The sequence below is a fragment of the Bos indicus genome, chromosome X (genome assembly GCF_029378745.1).
Source record: "Bos indicus isolate NIAB-ARS_2022 breed Sahiwal x Tharparkar chromosome X, NIAB-ARS_B.indTharparkar_mat_pri_1.0, whole genome shotgun sequence".
NCBI classification, from domain to species: Eukaryota; Metazoa; Chordata; class Mammalia; order Artiodactyla; family Bovidae; genus Bos; species Bos indicus.
In genome coordinates this window covers 99,397,021-99,415,395 of record NC_091789.1, presented here as the reverse complement: position 1 = coordinate 99,415,395, position 18,375 = coordinate 99,397,021, and the positions used below count along the sequence as shown (strand labels likewise).

Here is an 18,375-nt window from a genome sequence, read left to right as displayed (position 1 = left end):
ATCTTCCCAACCCAGGGATGGAACCCAGGTCTCTTATGTTTCCTGCATTGGCAGGCAGGTTCTTTACCACTAGTGCCACCTGGGAAGCCCAAGTTTCACTTCTACTTGGACTTTCAGTTCAGTCAATTCAGTCGCTCAGTCATTTCTGACTCTTTGCAATCCCATGGACTACAGCACGCCAGGCCTCCCTGTCCATTGCCAACTCGCAGAGTTTACTCAAACTCATGTCCATTGAGTTGGTGATGCCATCCAACCATTTCATCCTCCGTCATCCCCTTCTCCTGCCTTCAGTCTTTCCCAGCATCAGGGTCTTTTCCAGTGAGTCAGCTCTTTACATCAGGTGGCCAAAGTATTGGAGTTTCATCTTCAATATCAGTTCTTCCAATGAACACTCAGGGCTAATCTCCTTTAGGATGGACTGGTTGGATCTCCTTGCAGTCCAAGGGACTCTCAAGAGTCTGCTCCAACACCACAGTTCAAAAGCATCGATTCTTCGGTGCTCAGCTTTCTTATAGTCCAACTCTCACATCCATACATGACCACTGGAAAAACCATAGCTTTGACTAGACGGAATTTTGTTGGCAAAGTAATGTCTCTGCTTTATAATATGCTGTCTAGGTTGGTCATAACTTTTCTTCCAAAGAGCAAGCGTCCTTTAATGTCATGGCTGTAGTCACCATCTGCAGTGATTTTGGAGCCCAAGAAAATAAAGTCTATCACTGTTTCCATTGTTTCCCCATCTATTTGCCATGAAGTGATGGGACCAGATGCCATGATCTTAGTTTTCTGAATGTTGAGTTTCAAGCCAACCTTTTAACTCTCGTCTTTCACTTTCATCAAGAGACTCTTTAGTTCTTCTTTGCTTTCTGCCATGAGTGTGTTGTCATCTGCATATCTGAGGTTATTGATATTTCTCCCGGAAATCTTGATTCCAGCTTGTGCTTCATCCAGCCCAGTGTTTCTCATGATGTACTCTGCATTTAAGTTAAATAAGTAGGGTGACAGTATACAGCCTTGACGTACTCCTTTCCCTATTTGGAACCAGTCTGTTGTTCCATGTCCAGTTCTAACTGTTGCTTCCTGACCTGCATACAGATTTCTCAAGAGGCAGGTCAGGTGGTCTGGTATTCCTATCTCTTTGAGAATTTTCCAGAGTTTGATGTGGTCCACACAATCAAAGGCTTTGGCATAGTCAATAAAGCAGAAGTTGATATTTTTCTGGAACTCTTTTGATGATCCAACAGATGTTGGCAATTTGATCTCTGCTTCCTCTGCCTTGTCTAAATCCACCTTGACCATCTAGAAGTTCATGGTTCACATACTGTTGAAGCCTGGCTTGCAGAATTTTGAGCATTACTTTACTAGTGTGTGAGATGAGTGCACTTGTGCATATGTACTCTTTTGTCTGCTTCTCCTTTCACTCATTATTATGTCTGAGATTAGTCCATATTGTTGCATATATCAGTCCTTTGTTCTTTATTACTGTACAGTTTTTTTATCATATGTATATATCATAATTTATCCATTCTTCTGTTGATAGAATTATTTCTAGTTTGGTGCTATTAAATAAAGCTGTTGTTAGTATTCTTGTTTATATTTTTGGTAGACATATGTACTTATTTTTCCTGGATAAATACTTAAGAGTAGGATTGCTGTGCCATATGGCAAATATATGTTTAGCATAATAAGAAACTCCCAAACTGTTTTCTCAGCTCTACCTATGTATATTCCTACAAGCAGTGTATTGGACTTCCAGTCAGTCCATATCCTTGCCAGGGCTAGATATTTATAATCTTAAATTTTAACCATTCTGGAGGATATATAGTGATTTCACATTATGGATTTTCTGTATGTTTAAGTGGTTTTGGTTGTAATGTTCATACTTTTTGAACCAGTAATTCCACTCTGGGGACATTTTCCTAAGGACATAATTTGAAATCCAGAAAAACTTTTATGTACATATATGTTCTTTGTTGTGTAACTTATAATAGCCAAATGTGAGAAATAAGTGAGACATTGGGTATTAGAGAAGTAGTTAAATAATTTATGATACACTTACAATGATAAGATATTCAGCCATTCAAAATTATCTTGTACTATAATAAAAGCAAGACATGAAATTTTACATAGAGTATGGTATCAACTATAGGAAAAAAATAAATGTTAGGTTGGTCAAAAAGTTTGTTCGAGTTTTTCCATAAGCTATTACAGAAATGTATTAAAATAGACTAGCTGTACTTCAACCCCCAAAAAAATGAATTTTAAAAATCAGTGGAAGGAAACACATCAAAATACCTTTGGGTGATGGTACCGTGTAGTTTTTTTCTATCTTTATGTATTTTTTCTAATGATCATGTAAGAATTTTAGAATAGCACAAAATGTAAGTAAACTTTTTAAACAATTTTTTTAAGTATTTGAGCTTTAATGTTCTATAATACTCTCTCCCTAACCTAATCTTTTCTGCAGTATAAAAAAAAAATTGCTCTCTTGGGTTTCTTGAAACATTTTATTTCTGTGACTATTTTGAATCTCAAATTATAAATTGCATGAAAAAGGCACACTCATGTTATTTCTCCTTCTGAACATCTGATATTCCTATATCCAGTCCAGGACAGAAGATAAAATAGAACGATTCAAGAAAGCAGTTGAGTACTATTCAGTTACAACCAAACTCTCTTCACTGCCAGTGGGGCCCTCCTTTCTAGGTAAGGCTTCCATTTGACCCTGGGCTGCTCTTTATGTAGAAGAAACTGAGTCTCTCAGAACTCCTGGGACAGAGTGTAATCACTTATTTGTATTGCACCCTCCTAGAAGTTATTCCTATTTGATAGACATTTGCCTTTTGATTTCCATGTAATAAGAGAGGTGACATGAAACGGGGCCCTCATTTCTTGAATTTATAGATGGGATCCAATGCCATTTCCTTAGCTTGGGCTTCTTCTGGTGCTAATCTCTGTTGTGGCCTGGTATATGTAAAATTGCCCCGTCTGTGGGGGTCAGGCCTGAATTTGAATTCTACCTCTGTTATGTACTCACTGTGTGATCTTTGCAAGTCACATTTACATGAAATGTGGTTCATGATACCTCCTTAATAGAGTTGTTATCAGAAGAAATAATTTTATGTAAGGTTCTTAGTGTAGCTTGTAGTAGCTATTCAATAAATTGTAACTCATATATTCATAATAATTTCTCAGATGATATGAGGTTACCAGAATGTAACAGAGTAGAATTATTAGGATTGACTAAAGGAGATAGCGCTTTCTCTTTGCTTCAGGTTTTCGAAATAATCGCCTTGGAAATCCTCCCATTCCACGAAATCAAATGGGCACTCTCTCTGCTGGGAAGCCGATGGTAAGTATCTTTTAAGAAGCTTGAGACCATTTGATAGCATTAGACTAGGATTGTTTCCTAATTTTTATAATCTTGAGTTAAGGAGTTCGGGTGATTCAGTATTATCAGAATGTCAAGGTTGTATATACCTATGTCACGTTCTCAACTTGAGGCTGGCAGACTCTAAAGAAAACATTCAAATCAGCAACCACTAGGTCATTGTGAATGTAGATTAGCTAATATTGAAAGAATGACTCTAGGAGACATAGATTGGTCTGTTGTCCTGCCTTTGAAGGATTCTGTCCATACATCACTGTTAGAATTATTTCTTGTTATTCTCAGTATGTTCTTTGTATCCCAACAATTCCAGCTACTGGCCTCATCCACTGTGTCACAACCTTTGGGGGAACCATCTTGGAGCCTGGTAAAATGTTAAATAAATAGCTTTTGTGTCTGTTTCATCCTTTAGTTTTCTCACCACGTGCCCCAGAAAATGAAATATCCACCACCATTCCCAGTGAGACCCAACTCCTCTCTTCTCTTCTCCCCCCATGCTTTGGGGGAATCCCATGCTTTTTCTGAGGATTCCATGCTGCAGGACAGCCCCTTTGCCAATTGGGCTATCTCTTATGATTCCTCTGCATCCCAGTTTCCCAATTACCTGACTTCCAAAGCCTCAACTCCTTTGGGACCAGACTCTTCCCACTCCTCTTCCTCTGATGGTGATGAGCCAGAAGGAGCCAGCTCTGAGTAAGTAGCTATACGGGCACCCCAGGGAATAGATTTCTGAAGTACTTTTAACCTAGGTAGGGAATGTGGGAAAGTGTATGTTCCTGGCTTTTTTCTATGACTCTTTGCACTTAAGTGAAGTAGGAAAACTCTATGTTTTTGTCACTTCATGATCACTTGGACCCTGTACAGGTAATAATTTTCAGATACGCAGGCCACTGAGGTAGAAGACAGCATAGCAGATGGCTAGGGACGCCCTGGTAGGGGTGCGCTATGTATCATGTCTTTCATCTCTCAGTTTGCGAAGAACAGTAGATTGAACATTAAAAAAATTGAAAGTTTTATAGAGTTGAAATATTAGAACAGTTGAGTATGCAGTTATATTGCTTGGTAACTAAAAAAGTGTAGCTAAAAAGGTTCTGAGGATCAAAACAGTGGGATTTTGTATAATAACATTTTTCTTAGATTATTCTTCCAAGCAGATTATTCCTGGAAGACAGAGCCACTTTGAGGTTTTAATTGTAGTTATTTCCTTAGAACATAAGCAGACTTTAAACATGACTTTTATAAGGTATAAAGGACTCAGAATGGAGCCCATGACTTTTGATTGCTTTGGTTTATATCTGAAGAAAGAAGCTAGGAGGATAGTGATGGCCACTGAGAGGAATGATATCAGATCCAGTGCTAACCCAGTGTCCTGGCTTCTAGAGGGTTTGTAAGATTCCTTGTAATCAGAATAGACATCTTGAGTTGAAATATCTTTATTAACCTCCTTTCTGTTTTCCACACTTATCTTTTTAAACCTTTTAGTCGCATCACAGAAACACTTCAGCAGCAGCCTGGATGGGAGGATCCAAATAGTGACAGAGGGTCTTGGGTAGAGCCCATTGATGCTGGAGTTTCAAATGCCAGCCTGGGTGATGGTGAGCCCCACATCCCATCTCTGCTGTCTATGTCTACAAGGAACCATATGGACATCACCATTCCACCCTTACCTCCAGTAGCTCCAGAAGTCTTGCGGGTTGCTGAACACAGACATCGAAGGGGTCTTATGTACCCATATATCTACCATGTCCTCACTAAGGTAAGAGAACACATCGACACTTACCTCCCTGCTCTCTGCACTGTACTTCAACTTCCTAGGACTGTAGGTTACCAGAGAAAAGTCTGACCTTTGTATCTGAAAGGAGATTAAAAGAGACCAAGTATGCTAGGGCCCTTCATGTGTCGAGGGTCTCTAGTGAGGTGAGACCAGCAGAAGATGGGACTGTGCAGGAAATGAGGCCTAGAGGAGAAGGGTAATTGTGAGATTTTGGAGAAGACAATGTACCATGTTTGTAAAGTCTGGTCTAGGGATGAACACACTCTAAGAAGAGGCATTATACCCTTGGTCTTTACCTCTCCCTCTACTTCTCCTGAGCTATTCCCCTCCTCTAGCCTTACCATACAAATCCATTCCCCAGCAGAATGTCTAAGATAAATTTTCCCCATTTAGTCAGCTGTAGTTAATCATAGCAGAGACTTTAAAAATGGAATAGCTTTAAGCTGTCTAATACTCAGCTGGGCTCTTACAACTTCTTTTTAGTCTGAAATTTTGTCTAAATAAAAGTAGAAAATTTAATAGCTAGGCTACAGTTCATTACTTGTTCTTCTCAGCTCAATTCCAAACCTTGAGGTAACTCATTCTCTCCTTTTTCCTGAACCATTTTCTTTTTAGGGTGAGATTAAGATTCCTGTATGTATTGAAGATGAGTGTAACATGGAGCTTCCTCCAGCTGCCATCCTGTTCCGGTCAGCTCGTCAATATGTATACGGGGTTCTTTTCAGTCTGGCAGAGACACAGCGGAAAATGGAACGCCTAGCCATACGGCGGCGGCTACCTGTAGAAGGTAAATGTGGTTCTAGCTTTGGTAGTTCTCTGAAAGCTTTGGCTCAGAACAAAAATGTCTATGCAAGCACATCATACTTTTGGCTGTGGAACAGTCTTTGAGAAAGTGCATAATTCACCAGAATACATATTGGTTCAGTTCAGTTCAGTCGCTCAGTCGTGTCGACTCTTTGCGACCCCATGAATCACAGCACACCAGGCCTCCCTGTCCATCACCAACTCCCGGAGTTCACCCAGACTCACGTCCATCAAGTCAGTGATGCCATCCAGCCATCTCATCCTCTGTCGTCCCCTTCTCCTCCTGCCCCCAATCCCTCCCAGCATCAGAGTCTTTTCCGATGAGTCAACTCTTCGCATGAGGTGGCCAAAGTGAAATACATTAACTTAAGCCCAAATTCTTTAATTGTTAAGCATTCAGAGTAACTATTACTTATAAGATCCGTGCTGAACTTTGGGAATGTGGAGATGTATCTGATGTAGTCTCTCCTCCTCAGTGTGGTTTTTGTTTTGAAATTCGATCTTGTAGGTAATTAGAGCCATTGAGATGTTTTAAGCTCCAGAGTAATATGGTCAAATTAATACATTCAAAAGAACCAACTAGATTTCTGCTTATGGGAAGATGGAGTAGATGTATTTTTACCTATTCCTCCTGCTAAATAAAACTAAAAGCTCAGGATATTCTATATTAAAAAGCACAAGATGCTCTAGAAGGTGAAGAGGTGACAGATTGGCTAAGGGCCTTGGGCTCCAAGGAATGAAGCAGTAGTAAGTTCCCTTGGTTTTCCCTGTGTTTTACATAGCCCATGCTGGGTACAGGACAACCTCACAGCCCAGAAATGCCAACAGCTACAGACCAAGAAAACCAAGTATTTTGGTTTTCTCTAGCCAAAGTACCCAAAGGAACAACCTAGCAATACAGAAAGCGTTTAGATAATAACCATTCTACTCCAGCCAAACACTATAGAAAAACTATAACCTACTTTTGCCCCAACCAACAAAGGCCAAATGAAAAACCTGGAATTCTACCTTTGCCATACTATAAGAAGGTATGCCACCTACACCCACTGTGGAGGTGACAGACATAGCCAGGTGGGAAGCTAGGACTTCTTCTCCCACTTGCCAGTAAAGAGACAGCATCCTCCTTCACCCACCAGAATGTTAACAGAAAAGACCTGCTAAAACACAAAATTTAAATAAGATCCAGAGTCTCTTAAAATGATACCCAAAATATCAAGGTTTGAATTGAAAATCCCCCTTTATACCAAAAACCAGAAAGATTTTAAACTGAGATCTCAAACTGAGTAAAGAAAATCAATAGATTTGTGTTATCAATAGAAAATGAAATCATTGTAACACAACTGATTAAATTACCTGCTAAGGATTTCAGAGCAGCCATGAGAGAGAAATGCTTTGACAAACAATTTTGAACATTGTTTTTCTTCTTTCTATTTATTTATTTTTAGCCACACTGCTTGGCTTGTGGGATCTTATTTCCCCAACCAGGGACTGAATCCAGACCCCTGGCAGTGAAAGCATCAAGTACTAACCACTGGACTGCTAGGGAATTCCCTGAACATTCTTCATGCAAATTAAAGACGGAAAGTCTTAGCAAAGAGATCTAATATACAAAGAAGAATAAATGGAAATTAAGAATTAAGAGATACAATAACTGAAATAAAGTACACAAAGGATGGGTTAAACTGCAGATTGGAGACAACAGAGAAAATAATTTTGAACCTAGAGAAAGAAAAACAGAAATTATCTAGTCTCAATAACAGAAAATAGACTGAAAAATGAACAGTGATCAGTGGAATTATAATAAAAGATCTAATATTTGTGTAAATCAGAGTCTCAGAAGGAGAAAAGAATTACTTAAAGAAATAATAGTTTAAATATTCTCAAATTTGGCAAAAACAAGCCTACAGAGTCAAGAAGCTGAAAGTGAAAGTTGCTTAGTCGTGTCTGACTCTTTGCGACCCCGTGGACTGTAGCCTACCAGGCTCCTCAATCCACGGAATTCTCCAGGTAAGAATACTGGAGTGGGTTGCCATTTCCTTCTCCAGGGGATCTTCCCGACCCAGAGATTGAACCTGGATCTCCCGCATTACAGGCAGACGCTTTACCATCTGAACCACCAGGGAAGCCCCAATGTATGTGTTTTACACATAGTAGTGTATATATGTAAATCCTAATCTCCCAATTCATCCCACCCTTCCCTTCCCCCCCATGTCCATAGGTCCATTCTCTATGTCTCTGTCTCTATTCCTGCCTTAGAAATAGGTTCATCTGTATCATTTTTCTAGATTCCATATATATGCATTGAGTTTTTAATGATGGCTATTCTGACTGGTGTGAGGTGATACATCATTGTAGTTTTGATTTGCATTTCTCTAATAATTAGCAGTGCTGAGCATTTTTTTTTCATGTGCCTTTTGGCCATCTTTATGTCTTCTTTAGAGAAATGTCTATTTAGATCTTCTGCCCACTTTTTGATTGGGTTGTTTGGTTTTTCAGTACTGAATTGTATGATCTGTTTGTGTAGTTTGGAAATGAAACCCTTGTCCATCCTAAGACAGAAAAATTATTGAAAGCAGCCAGAGAGAAATGATGCTTTACATATAGGGGAAAATAATACAAATAAAGGCTGATCTTTCATCAGAAGTCATGGAGTCCCTTCTGCCTTTATAAAAGTAAAGGCTCCACTGTTAAAGGATATACACAAAAAATCTCACACAGTCCAAGACTCAGGACAGAAACAATAATTTGTAAAGAGGCTGGATCAGGCCAAGTGCTAATTTAGAGAGCCTCCCAGAGAGACAAGAGGTAATTGAAACATCATCATGCAGACATCAAGCCAGCAGTAGCCATTTTGAGGAGTTCATCCTGTCATGGGTATATTGGTGCTGATAAGTGCCATCTTGGAACCTTCCCTTTAGTTTATTAGTGCCTGGACCCAGCCCCACCCACCAGCCAATTAGCACCAGTCTTAGGACATTCCAAGCCAGACAGATAGCTGGGCAGATACACAGACCTACCCACCAGTACACTGGCTGCTGTACTGAGCTGCCAGCCACACCAGGACCCAGGCCCATCCAGCTACAGGCCAACATCAACTCCAACACACTGGGACCTATCTCCACCCACAAATGGGCCAGCACTAGCCCTAGGACCTGGCTTCACCTACTAGTGGATGGACAGCAGGCCCTGGACCCTCTGGGCTCCAGCCCCACCCATTAGCCTTTCAACACCAGCTCTAGGCCTAGAGACAAAGGACATTACATAATGAACAAAGGATCCATCCAAGAATATACAAAAATTATAAACATATATACAGCTAACATAGCAACTAAATACATAAAGCAGATATTAAGAGACCTAAAGGGAGAAGTTGACTGTAGCATATTAATATTAGGGAACTTGAACATCCCACTTATATCAGTTGACAAATTATCCAGACAGAATATAAATGATACACTGGCCTTAAATGACACATTAGTCCAAATGGACTTAGTAGATATATAGAAGTTACATCCAAAAGTAGCAGAATACACATTATTTTCAAGTGTACATGGAGCATTCTCCAGGATAGATCACATGCTGGGCCACAAGATAAGTCACAGTAACGTTAAGAAGATTGAAATCACATCAAGCATCTTTTCCAACCACAACAATATGAAGCTAGTTATTTACTACAAGGGGGAAAAAAAAAGCCTGCAAAAAAAATCTCAAACATGGAGGTCAAAGGTTATGCTACTATAATAAATTGTAGCATAATAAATAATAATAGCATATATAAATAATCAATGGATCACTGAAGAATTCAAGAAGAAATCAAATAATACCTAGAAACAAATGCAAATAGAAACACAGTAATTGAGTATATACGGTGGGATGCACCAAAAGCAGTTCTAAGAGGCATAGTAATGCAACCCAGCCTCAGGAAAAAGAAAAATCTGAAACAACATAACCTTACACCTAAAGAAACTAGAAAATAGGAGCAAAAACCCCAAACGTAGTAGAAGAAATGTTAAAAATCAGAACAGAAATAAATGCCATGGAGACTAAAAATAAGAAAGATCAATGAACTTAAGACCTTGTTCTTTGGTGTTTTTCCTTCTGGCTTACTTCACTCTGTATAATAGGCTCCAGTTTCATCCACCTCATTAGAACTGATTCAAATGAATTCTTTTTAATGGCTGAGTAATACTCCATTGTGTATATGTACCATAGCTTTCTTATCCATTGTTCTTTGAAGTGATAAAATTGGTAAATTTTTGGCTAGATTCATCAACAAAAATAGAGGGCCCAAATCAATAAAATCAGAAATGAAAAAGGAGCAGCTACAACCAACACCACATAAATGAAAAAGATCATAAGAGATTACTATGGACAATTATGCATCAATAAAATGGACAACCTATATCAGGGGGAAGGTGGGAAGAGAGACTGGGAGTTTGGGATTGATATGTGCATACTGCTATACTTAAAATAGATAACCAACAAGAATCAGGGAACTCTGGTCAGTACTCTGTAAAATAACCTAAATGGGAAAAGAATTTGAAAAAGAATAGGTACATGTATAGGTATAGCTGAATGCTTGTATGCCTGAAACTAACACAACATTGTTAACCAACTATATTCCAATATACAACAAAAATTTTTTAAAATTAAAAAATGAATAAAATGGACAAATTAGAAGAAAGATAAATTCCTAGAGATGTATAATCTCCCAAGACTAAATCAGGAAGAAATAGAAAATATGAACAGGCCAATTTAATGAAATTGAATCAGTAATCGAAAACTCCCAACAAACAAGCATGTAAAGATTAAAATAAACCAGTAAAACACTGTAAAGCTATTATCCTCCAATTAAAAAAATTAAAATACCTGGGAATAAATCTAAACAAGGTGTTAAAGGACTTATATTCAGGAAATTATAAGACCTTGATGAAAGAGAGTGAAGATGGCACAAACAGAAAGGTATAATTGCTTGTTAATTTTGTTAATTATTGTTAATTAATATTGTCAAAAACCATACTATCAATGTCAAAAGTTAATATTGTCAAAAACCATACTAAGGTAATCTACAGATTCAATGCAATCCCTATCAAAAGAGCAACAATGTTTTCCACAGAACTAAAACAACTCTAAAATTTATATGGAAATACAGAAGACCCAAATAGCCATAAAGTCTTAAAAACAAAAAAACATTGATAACAGTATGGTGTTTTTCCTTAAAAAAACTAAAACTAGAACTACCATATGATCCAGTAATCCCACTCCTGTGCATATATCTGGAAAAGGTGAAAACTAATTTGAAAAGATATATGCAACCCAGTGGTTATAGCAACACTATATATAGTATCCAAGACATGAAAGCAGCCTAAATTTCTATCAACAGAGTAATGTATGAAGAAGATAATGGAATACACTCTCTCTCTCTCTCTCACACACACACACACACTAGGATATTACTCAAGCCATTAAAAAAGAATGAAATAATGCCATTTGCAGCAGTACAGATGGAACTAAAGATTCTCATACTAAGTGAAGTAAGTCAGACAGAGAAAGACAAATATCGTATGATACTCCTTAGTGTGGAAAATCTGAAAAGTGGTTCAAAAGAACTTATTTACAAAACAGAAACAGACTTACACACTTCAAAAACAAACTTATGGTTACCAAAGGGGAAAGGCTGGGGAGAAGGGATAAATTAGGAGGTTGGGATTAACATAAACAGCGCTTGTGGTAAAGAACCTGCCTGCCAATGCAGGAGATAGAAGAGACATGGGTTTGATCCCTGGGTCAAGAAGATCCCCTGGAGGAGGAAATGGCAACCCACTCTGTATTCTTGCCTGGAAAATTCCATGGACAGAGGAGCCTGGTAGGTTACAGTCCTTGGGATCACAAAGAGTTGGACATGACTGAAGTGACTTAGCATGCATAGCATGCATGCATAAAGCAGATAATAAGGATCTACTGTGTAGCCCAGGGAACTCAACTTAATACTCTGTAATAACCTATATGAGAAAACAATCTGAAAAAGGACATATATATGTTATACATATTATATAGTTATAATTATATATCTTGTATATTCAAGTTCAGATTCTCTACTGCCTGGCTACCGGGGAAGCCTATATATAATGTGTATATATATATGTATAAAATGGAATCACTTTGCTGTACACCTGACACTAACACAGTGTTGTAAATTTTAAAGAAAAGAACAAAACAGGAGGCATCACAATCCCTAATTTCAAACTGTATTACACACAAAGCTTCAATAATCAAAACAGAATGGTACTGCCACATAAACAGATATATGGGTCAATGGAACTGAATGGAGAGCCCATAAATGAGCCCAAAAGAGGCAAAAATATGCAATGGTGAAAAGGACAGCCTCTTCAATAAATGGTGTTGGGAAAACTGGATAGCTACATGCAATGGATTAAACAGTTAAACATAACACCTGAAACCATAAAAACTTCTAAAAGAAACCTAAGCCCTATGTTCTTTGACATCAGTCTTGGGTTTTTGTTTTTTTTTTTTTTGATATGTCTCCTTATGTTAGGTAAACAAAAACAAAAATAAACAAATGGGACTCCATCAAACTGAAAACTGCATAGCATATGAAACTATCAACAAAACAGGAAGGCTATCCACTGAATTGGGAAAGATTTGTGAATGATCTATCCAACAATGGGTTAATATCCAAAATATACAAAGAGTACTTACAACTCCACATCAAAAAGCCAACCCAATTAAATAATTGGCATAGGATCTGAATAGACATTTTTCTAAAGACATGGCCAACAGACATGTGAAAAAATGCTCAACTTCTCCAGTCATCAGGGAAATGCAAATCAAAACCACAGTGAGATACCACCTTACACCTTGCAGAATGGTTATTATCAAAAAGACAACAAATATTGGCAAAGGATGTGGAGGAAAGGGAACCCTTTTTTAAACTTTTATTTTATATTCAGGTATAGTTGATTTACAGTGTTGTGTTAGTTTCAGGCATACAGCAAAGTGAATCAGTTATCAGTTCAGTTCAATTCAGTCGCTCAGTCGTGTCCGACTCTTTGCGACCCCATGAATCGCAGCACGCCAGGCCTCCCTGTCCATTGCCAACTCCCGGAGTTCACTCAAACTCACGTCCATCGAGTCGGTGATGCCATCCAGCCATCTCATCCTTTGTCGTCCCCTTCTCCTCCTGCCCCCAATCCCTCCCAGCATCAGAGTCTTTTCCAATGAGTCAACTCTTCGCATGAGGTGGCCAAAGTACTGGAGTTTCAGCTTTAGCATCACTCCTTCCAAAGAACACCTGGGGCTGATCTCCTTTAGAATGGACTGGTTGGATCTCCTTGCAGTCCAAGGGACTCTCAAGAGTCTTCTCCAACACCACAGTTCAAAAGCATCAATTCTTCAGCGCTCAGCTTTCTTCACAGTCCAACTCTCACATCCATACATGACTACTGGAAAAACCATAGCCTTGACTAGACGGACCTTTGTTGGCAAAGTAATGTCTCTGCTTTTGAATATGCTATCTAGGTTGGTCATAACTTTCCTTCCAAGGAGTAAGCGTCTTTTAATTTCATCAGTTATACATATATCCACTCTTTTTCAGATGTTTTTCCCATAGAGGTTATTACAGAATATTGAATAGAGTTCCCTGTGCTTTTCAGTAGGTCCTTGTTGCTTTATATCTTCTATGTATAGTAGTGTGTATGTTTTAATCCCAATCTCCTAGTTTATCCCTCCCTCCCAGCCCTTTCCTTTTTGCTTTGTTAACCATAAGTTTGTTTTTGAAGTCTGTGAGTCTGTTTCTGTTTTGTAAATAAGTTCATTTGTGTGTGTGTGTCTCTCTCTCTCTTTTTTTTTTTTTTTGGCCTCACTACTCTGCTTGCAGGATCTTAGTTTCTCTGACCGGGGATTGGACCTGGGCCCTGGCAGTGAAAGTGCCCAGTCCTAACCACTGCACCATCAGGGAATCCCTTGTGTCATCTTTTTAGATTCCACAGTGTATTTAATTGGTGTCATTAGACCAATTTACTTTACTTTACCAAGTTACTTGTATTTAATGTAATTATTGGCATGTTAAAGCTTAAGTCTGGCATTTTATTTTTACTTGTTCTGTTTTTTATGTCTCTGTTTTCCTATCCTTCCAATCCTATAGATATGTGAACTTATTTTAGAATTTCATTTTTATTTATCTGTATGTTTTTGAATGTATCTCTTTGTATAACTACTTTAGTGTATTTAGTAGGTATTACATTGTATATACATAACTTATCATACTCTATACTGGTGTTGACATTTTACCAGTTCAGGTGAGGTGAACCTGACCTCTATTGCATCTTTTTATCTTTCTCCATTTATAATTGTCTTAATTATTTTCTCTACAGACATTGTTATAGTTTTTGCTTACTGTGAGATATAATTTAGAAAACTCAGAAGAAAGAAAATATATTGTATTTATCCATATATTTGTTCTTTTCATTGTTTTTTTTTTCCTTCCTGATAATTCCAAAATTCCTTCTTTTATCATTTCCTTTTTGTGTAGAGAAATACCTGTAGTCATTCTTTTAGGATAGGTTTGCTTTTTTAAAAGTATCCTAGTTTTCCTTCATCTGAAAATGTCTTCATTTTCCCTGTATTCTTGAAGGATATTTTTGTTTTATATAGAATGACTTTAGAGGCATTCCTCCCTCTTCAGTTGTTTTGGAATCATTTGAGAAGGATAGGTGGTAGCTCTCCTTTAAATTTTTGGTGAATTCACTATCAGATTATCTGGTGCTGGACTTTTGTTTGTTGGGAATTTTTTTCAAAATTAATTGTATATAGATTTAACAGAGTTTATATCTAATTCTATCAGGATTCTATATATATGAAGATAAGATTATTTTAATATTTATATGGAAAAAGAAAGGACCTAGCATAGCTAATACATTTTTGAGAAGGAATAATAATTTGAGAGCAATCACTCTACCTGATTATAAGACTTAATATGTCGCTACAGTGATTAAGACTGTGATCAACAGTGGTATAGACCAATGGGACAGAATAGAGAACCCAAAAATTGCCTCACACAAGTACAGCCAACTGATTTTTGACAGAGCTGCAGAAGCACTTCGTTGGAAGAAGGATTGTCTTTTTAACAAATAGTACTGGATCAATTGGAAATCCACAGGTGAACAAGTGCCACATATCTAAACTAGTATCTGAAATACTCTGAAAGAAAGTATCTGCAAGAACTCTCAAAACTGAACAATATAAAAATAATCCAATTAGAAAATCAGGAAAGACATTCACAGACATTTCACTGAACAAGATATATGTGTGAAATATAAAGACATGAAAATATGTTCGCCATCATTAGCCATTAGAGAAATGCAAATCAAAACCACAGTGAAGTATTACTATATACCTATCTATCAGAATGGCTAAAATGAATAATGGTGTTAATAGAGCATGCTAGATTGAGTGTGGGAAAACTGGATTACTCATGATTTGCTGATGGGAATGTAACATGATGCCACCACTCTGGAAAACAATTTGGCAGTTCCTTAAAACTAAAAGTACACTAAAAATAAGCGTGTAGCACTACATTTTTGGAGCATTTATGCTAGAGAATGAAGACGTATTTTCATGCAGGAACTTATACACAAATATTCATAACACCTTTATTCATAATAGCCCCAAACTGGACATAACCTAGATGTCCTTCAAAAGGTAAACCGTGTACATCTATACCATGGCATATTACTCAGCAAAGTAGGAATGAGCTATTGATATATGCATCAACATGAATAGATCTCAAGAGCATTATTCTGAGTGAAAATGCCAGTCTCAAAAGGTTGCATTCTGATTCAATTTATATAACATTCTCAAACTGACAAAATTATAGAGATAGAGAGCAGATTAGTGGTTGGCAGAGATCAAGGATGGTGCCAGAGATCATTGCATGTGACCATAAAAGGGGTAGCACAGGAGAAATCTTTGTGGTGATAGAATAGTTTTATATCTTGATTGCAGTGATAATTGCATGAATCTACACATGATGTAGAACTATACACACAGTTGTACCAATGTCTATTTCCTATCTTTGCTATTGTATTAAAATCATTTTGTTTTATTCATTTATTTTTTTGGCCACACAGTGAGGCATGCAGGATCTTAGTTCCCCAACCAGGGATTGAACCTGTGTCCACTACAGTGGAAGTGCAGAATATTAACTGCTGGACAGCCAGAGATGTCCCTATAATCAGTTGAAGTGCTTGTGTTCAAGTAATCATTATTTTACTTAATAATGGCCCCAAAGTGCAAGAGTAGTGATACTAGCAGTTCAAATATGTCAAAGAGAAACAAGAAAGTGCTTTCTTTAAGTGAAAAGGTAAAAGTTCTCAATAATTGATAATTAGTTAATTATTAAGTTCTCAATAATTAATAAGGGAAGGAAAAAATGATATGCTGACATTGCTAACATCTGTACTAAGAACAAACAGATGTATGGTAAGAACAAGTCTTCTATCTGTGAAATTGTGAAGAAGAAAAAAGAAATTTATGCTAGTTTTGCTGTCACATCTTGAACTGCAAAAGTTATGGACACAGTACATGATAAGGGCTTAGTTAAGATGGAAAAGGCATTAAATTTGTACAGTAAGATATTTTGAGAGAGAGAGAGAACCACTTTCAGATAATTTTTATTACAGTATAATTGTTCTATTTTATTATTGTTGTTAATCTCTTGCATACCTTTATCATAGGTTTATAGGTATAGGAAAAACCATAGTATATACAGGATTCAGTACTATGCATGGTTTTGGGTGTCCACTGGGGGTCTTGGAATGTATTCCCTGTGAACAATGGAGGGACTACTATATGACTATAGAACTATGTGACAGTTGAGCTTTGATTGTTTTTCATTTATAAAATGGGTACTATATTTTGTGATAATATAATCATAATGCTTCTCTCTCAGGTTTGTCTAGAGAAATAAGATTTACATTTATATATAAAATACTTAATACATGCCAAGCATCTGATAAATGTTTGCTACTCTCGCCATTACTGCTGCTAACAATAAAAATTACAGTGACAGAAAATATGAAGATGTTGAAGTGTGATGGATTCTGTCAGTTGTGACCAGCGGCGAAATGCTCAGAGTCTTTATAGCCTGTTTTTCCTCAATTTCTGTCTTTTAGTTCCTTCAGTGATTCTTAAAGAGTGGTCTGCCTATAAAGGGAAGTCACCTCAAACCCCAGAGCTGGTGTCTGCACTGACATTTCGGGAATGGACTTGCCCAAACCTCAAGAAGCTCTGGCTAGGCAAAGCAGTTGAGGACAAAAACAGAAGGATGCGTGCTTTCCTGGCCTGTATGAAGTCAGACACACCCAGTATGCTCAATCCAGCTAACGTCCCCACCCATCTGCTGCTCATGTGCTGTGTCCTCCGGTAAGCTATGTGACCCGGAAGTGGTCAGTTCATTTCTCTTTTACTTTTTTGACATTTCCCTTAAGCAAGTGGTTTTTATGATATTTTGAAGTGGGAAGGTTTTATGCTGACTTTAGACTTCAGAAACACTGGAATTGATTGCCATGACATATATATGGGCTTCCCCAGTAGCTCAGACAGAGAAGGCAATGGCAACCCACTCCAGTACTCTTGCCTGGAAAATCCCATGGACGGAGGAGCCTGGTAGGCTGCAGTCCACGGGGTCGCTAAGAGTCGGACTCGACTGAGCGACTTCACTTTGACTTTTCACTTTCATGCATTGGAGAAAGAAATGGCAACCCACTCCAGTGTTCTTGCCTGGAGAATCCCAGGGACGGGGGAGCCTGGTGGGCCGCCGTCTATGGGGTCGCACAGAGTCGGACACGACTGAAGCAATTTAGCAATAGCAGTAGCTCAGATGGTAAAAGAATCTGCCTGCAATGCAGGAGACCTGGGCTCTATCCCTGGGTTGGCAAGATCCATATCCATGTACAATCTCTAGTGATGTTTATTTGCATAGATTTTTTTTTTCTTTTTAAACACAAGAGATGTTGTACATCTCATTTCTATTTCTTAGTTTTTTCACTCAGTGTTCTTTTTTAGATCTATCCATATTCATATATGGTTCATTCCTGATGACTGCTGAATTATATTCCAACAAGTACTAATATCACAGTACTTTATTTGTTCTTTGATAGATAAGTTTCCAGTTCTTAGGTATTCCAAACAGTGCTGCAGGGAATATCTTCACAGATGTCTCTGTCTCTTTGTGTTCCTGTGTCAGCTTATCAGAAGTATGCATTTTAGAGTAGAAGTCCTGGATCCTGTAAAATGTGCATATAAATTTTTCACCAAATATTGCCAGATTTCTCTAGAAATTTGTTCTAAATTATGAATAGTGCATAAGAGTTTCTATTTCTTCATATTA

The 18,375-nt window shown here is 37.8% G+C and overlaps 1 protein-coding gene across 7 annotated transcripts in view; it reads left to right on the top strand.

Moving 5' to 3' along the window:
- Positions 1–18,375, top strand: part of FAM120C (family with sequence similarity 120 member C) — a 145,453-nt gene that overhangs the window by 66,218 nt on the left and 60,860 nt on the right. For all 7 annotated transcript variants that reach the window (XR_011565190.1, XR_011565191.1, XR_011565192.1 and 4 more), the window contains exons 5-10: positions 2,607–2,706; positions 3,276–3,352; positions 3,801–4,081; positions 4,871–5,144; positions 5,778–5,949; positions 17,159–17,408. Coding sequence is in view for 3 of the 7 variants with exons in the window: in XM_070783793.1 (XP_070639894.1) it covers positions 2,607–2,706; positions 3,276–3,352; positions 3,801–4,081; positions 4,871–5,144; positions 5,778–5,949; positions 17,159–17,408 (1,154 nt within the window). In the remaining 4 variants the exon portion in view is untranslated. The remainder of the gene's footprint in view (positions 1–2,606; positions 2,707–3,275; positions 3,353–3,800; positions 4,082–4,870; positions 5,145–5,777; positions 5,950–17,158; positions 17,409–18,375) is intronic.